The sequence below is a fragment of the Camelina sativa genome, chromosome 11 (assembly GCF_000633955.1).
Source record: "Camelina sativa cultivar DH55 chromosome 11, Cs, whole genome shotgun sequence".
In the NCBI taxonomy this organism is placed as follows: domain Eukaryota; kingdom Viridiplantae; phylum Streptophyta; class Magnoliopsida; order Brassicales; family Brassicaceae; genus Camelina; species Camelina sativa.
The window spans coordinates 21,568,512-21,572,891 of NC_025695.1; the positions used below are offsets into that span (position 1 = coordinate 21,568,512).

Consider the following 4,380-nt stretch of genomic DNA (forward strand, 5'->3'; position numbering starts at 1 on the left):
ACCCAACGGCGTGAGATTAAGAAAAACTGATTGGACTAACTGATACTAGGATTTTGGTGTCTCTATCCTAGTAGGTTCAATTAACCTTATGCATTGTAGTATTTAAGGTGTCAATCCAAATGAGATTATGCTAATCACAAAAGATGCAATCAAGATAGTACAAGTTAAGTCAATTCAGATATGGGGAGGTATTCTAGGAACTTAATGAAACAGAAATGTAAAATGCAAAATGTAAAGTACTTAAACAGAAACTAAATGCAAGATAAATAAATGAAAGCAGTGCAGAATATAAATAAGGAAGAGTAACAAAAAGCAGTAAATAAACAGGATGAAAACTAAATTAAATAGGAAATAAACAACAACAAACTAGAACAGAACAATGCATAAACAAGAAAGTAAACTGGTGCTCGACCTAGCACTCGATCGAGTATGGTATGAACCAAGGTCGAGTGCATGGTCGAGTGATGCAGAACAAAAGATTAAACTTAAAACTAAAAGCAGAAACAATAAAGCAGAAAAAGACAAGTAATTAAATGCAAGAAACAGAAGCAAACAAGTAGCAAATAGATCCAAAAGATGGGAATTATTGGTTGGTATTAAACTTAATCTATCTAGGTTGCTTAACAAAACTCAATCAACAAAGAGCTAATCCTTAGACAATGATCTTAAGGACTTATCAATCCACTCTCATGACAGAGGTAATCAAGTTTAGTAACATCCTAACCCAACTCTCATTGGTGAAACCATACTAAACAGGCTTTAAGAATCAGATCATTAATGTCAAAAATCACTTTAAACATCTAATCTCTTAGCATGCTTCATGATAATCTCTAGACTTAGCCTTATCTAGCAACTTATACATTGGTGTGAAGCTAAGAAGCTTAAGATCTATGCTTACCTTCTCAGTATAAGAATAGCATAGAGCATATCTAATCTAGAAAGGATTTTATGGAATTCAAGCTTAACCAATCCTAAACAAACTAAGTTCTCTACCAACCTAACCCATCCTTAAGAATCTATCTCTACTCAGAATCTAATAAATGAGATGTAAGAACACAAACCCAGAAAATGATGAAACAGACATAATCATAAAGATGATGGTAAAATAAGCAACTTTGTAGAAGAAATCAAATGAAAATACTTAAAGGATCAAAAGTTATGAAGATTACAATTTTTGGTGGCTAGACCTAAAAAAACGAGATTGTCCTGTGGCCAGAGTTAAGAGACCTATTTATAGAAAAGAAGGGAAGCCCTAGTTAGCTAGGAGACAAAATAGAGAGACGGCTCACAACTCGACCATGTGCTCGGTCGAGTGCATGGTCGAGTGACCTCTTCTTCTGCTTCTTCTAACGGTCGAGTCTTCGATCTGGGATGATATCTGTTCAGTAAATACGGGATAACTTTTGCACCATAACTCCGATCGTCCTGAGACCACCGACATTGGAAAGCTAACTCGGTTGTCTACAACTTTTGTGAAGAACTTGGAAGCTGAATGCCAACGGAAGATCTTTATTCGGGTCGATCTTTGAGGGACTTGTTTTGAATCCGACCGAGTGTTCTTTGGTAAACGGTCGAGTGTGTGCTCGACTCCATTGTCGAGTGATTGCTTTCCTCCTCTTTTGAGCCTTATTCCCTTGCTAGATGTCCCTTTTTGATCACAACTTCTCCTTTGTGCTTCCTAAGTACCTAATTCACCTGTTTATGCACACAAATATGCAAATGCAATGCAAATTTTATCCAAATGCATAAACTGAGAATAAAAGACATAAATGTGCTAAAACTAACTCTAAACAATGTAAAACAGGAGATAAATGCATGCTAAAAGATGGTAAAATATAGAGTTATCACTAACTAACACAAGTATGTTATGAAGTTAATGTTAAGTCATGAACCTTCAAAAAAAATACTTCAATACTAGATTTATGTCTTTTTCGTGAACATTCATCGTTTAAAAAAAATTGCTAAAGAATTTATAATAAAAGAGAAATGTAGAACAGAGTCTAAATATTTTACTATATTAGATGAGAAAACCCCGGAAAATGTGTGTAAACACGCATATAAAAGACTAATAACTCCATAAATTGATATATCTATAACACAATGAATAAAATCGTATACGTACATACATACATGAGCCTATGAAATATCAAATAAAAGAAAAAGAATCCAAAATTGCGTAGAAGTAGAAAAAACCAGAAGAAGTGTAGTAACAAGAAGTGAAACTAAGCGTCCTGGTGATGTGGTCCTGTGGTGGTGGTACCATTGACGCCGTTGGAGTACTTGTTTGAAGTCGGTGCAGCAACCGTGTTACCTCCACGGCTCTTGCGACGAAGAACGATGAACCAAGTAAGTGGCTCAAGAATAAGGACACAAGCACCAAGAAAGATGAGGATTCCAATATAAGCCCAACGCCATTTATCAGCCGGGTCCAATATGTCGAATCCCTTAAAAATGTTGACAATGGAGAGGACGATGGTAGTGTATCCGACGGTGTGATGGTACACGTTCCAGTACGTTCGGTATTTGTGGTCTGGCTTTGGCCTTAGAAGCAGAGCAAATACTTGAAGTGTTGCGAATGTGAAGAGTGCTATTCCAAGGTTACGATGGGTTGAGTAAGATGTGCCTAATGAGTCATTGCCAAGCTTGATTCCCGTAGCCCAACCAGCTACACCGATGGCGTAACCGGAGACTTGGAAGGCGATATGGAGATAGAACCATGTTGGATCGGCGAAGACTTTCATGTACCGAGCCATCATTGCTCCCAATGGCATTAGTACTCCCCAGCTCACCGCATTTAGTATTCCGTGAGTCTGTTTTTTCATAAGTTTAGAATGTTTAGGTTATTTCCCATAGAGTAATAAATTTTATATTCCAAAAAAATAATATAAAAGTTAACCCGGGCTAATTGAATTTGAAACTAAGAATAAGCAATAAGACTTTCATATTTTGATATTGGAAAAGAGAGATTTTTCAAGCTTATATAGAAAATCTTTTTAATTTTTTTTTTCTAAAAGTTGGTCAAATGAATTTGCTCAGAATATTTAATGGTTTTACGCGTAAACGAATTTTCATGAATTTCTACACACACAAAAAAAAAAAAAGACTTTTCAAATATTTGTTTTGATTATGGAAGAAGTGGAGACAGTATTTTTGAGTTTGGTGAAAGTGAAACCGTGACAGAGAAGTCCACTATCTTTTTCAAAGAAAAATACTTAACAATTGCGCCGTTGATATTTGATTACAAGAAACTTAAATATTAGTATAATTTTATTATTTCTAGATAGAGAAAATCTACCATATAATTACAAAGATATACTATAGGTGCTTATATTAAAGTACTGATTTACAAAAAATAATTGAATGTCTGGCTTTAAAATACGCCATCATTTCATTTTCAATATGTTGACAAAAGACGTCAATATCTGTTTGTCTTATTGAAGCAAAATAACATCTAATAATAAAACTATGTTTTGTCATCCAGACGTCAATATTTTATCAAAATTATTATGCAACATTTTTCTTGGCTACTTGCTACTATTAGAAGCTTAGATAATTTAAAAAAATCTATTGGAGACTCCCCCAAAATGCTATTATTTGTTTTATACTAAAAATATCGTCAAAATTTTTTAATCTTCAAAACTAACACAAATTTTAGGTTCCATATAATAAATACTAAAAATAATAAAAAATGGTTTCATATGAATTTAGTACTCTTAACATTTAGAAACTTTGCAAAAACCTAAATTTGTGGTCATTTTAATTTTTTCCAAAGTAGTATTATCTTTGAGAGAGAATTGGGCTTACATTTCTCTTGGTCAGCCTATCACCAGAACCTCCACCACCAGCGGTTGCCTGACCTGTCCGGAAATCAACCCTACCCATTGATCTCACATTGTCCCCTGTCGTTGCATGAATCGAAGGAACACCATTAGCAACAGGTCCCACCTGCCAAACCTGGTTTGCCGTAATCAAATTCGTCGGCAACTCAAGGGTTGCGAATATCGTAGCCTCGCCATTGACTAAAGTCGCGGAGATGCGGCTCACACGGAAGCTAAGGCTTCCGCGTTCGAGCTGCGTGGAGACGGAAGTCACGGGAGAGGTATATGCCTGGAACTGGCCACTTGAATTGGTGAAGGCTACAAGAGCTTGCGTCCCAACCATCTGTGTCCCACTTGGGTTAAGTCCCCAAGAAATCCAAGAAGAAGACGAGGTTCCAGGGTGGCGAAAGGCGATTGAAACGGTGCCGTTTGCCTCGTTGTAGGTCCAGTGGAGAAAAGAGCCTAAGGCTTGGAGGGGAGAGCAAGTGGTGAAGGCGAGGTTATTTTCGAACCTGTGGGTGTCACAACCGGACTGACCGTTCACGGTCAAGACAAGAAGTGT

General features: G+C 36.5%; 1 protein-coding gene across 3 annotated transcripts in view; it reads right to left on the reverse strand.

Moving 5' to 3' along the window:
* LOC104724010 (cytochrome b561 and DOMON domain-containing protein At5g35735-like) overlaps nucleotides 1,995–4,380 on the reverse strand; it is a 4,045-nt gene continuing 1,659 nt past the window's right edge. Inside the window, exons 2-3 of one of the 3 annotated variants that reach the window (XM_010442461.2) lie at nucleotides 3,805–4,322; nucleotides 2,059–2,810 (exon numbers count right to left, since the gene is read on the reverse strand). In XM_010442461.2, coding sequence (XP_010440763.1) covers nucleotides 2,223–2,810; nucleotides 3,805–4,322 — 1,106 coding nt within the window. In that variant the 3' untranslated portion in view covers nucleotides 2,059–2,222. Of the gene's footprint in view, nucleotides 2,811–3,804 lie in introns of all 3 variants that reach the window. The other 2 variants (XM_010442462.2, XM_010442463.2) reach the window with 2 other exon arrangements.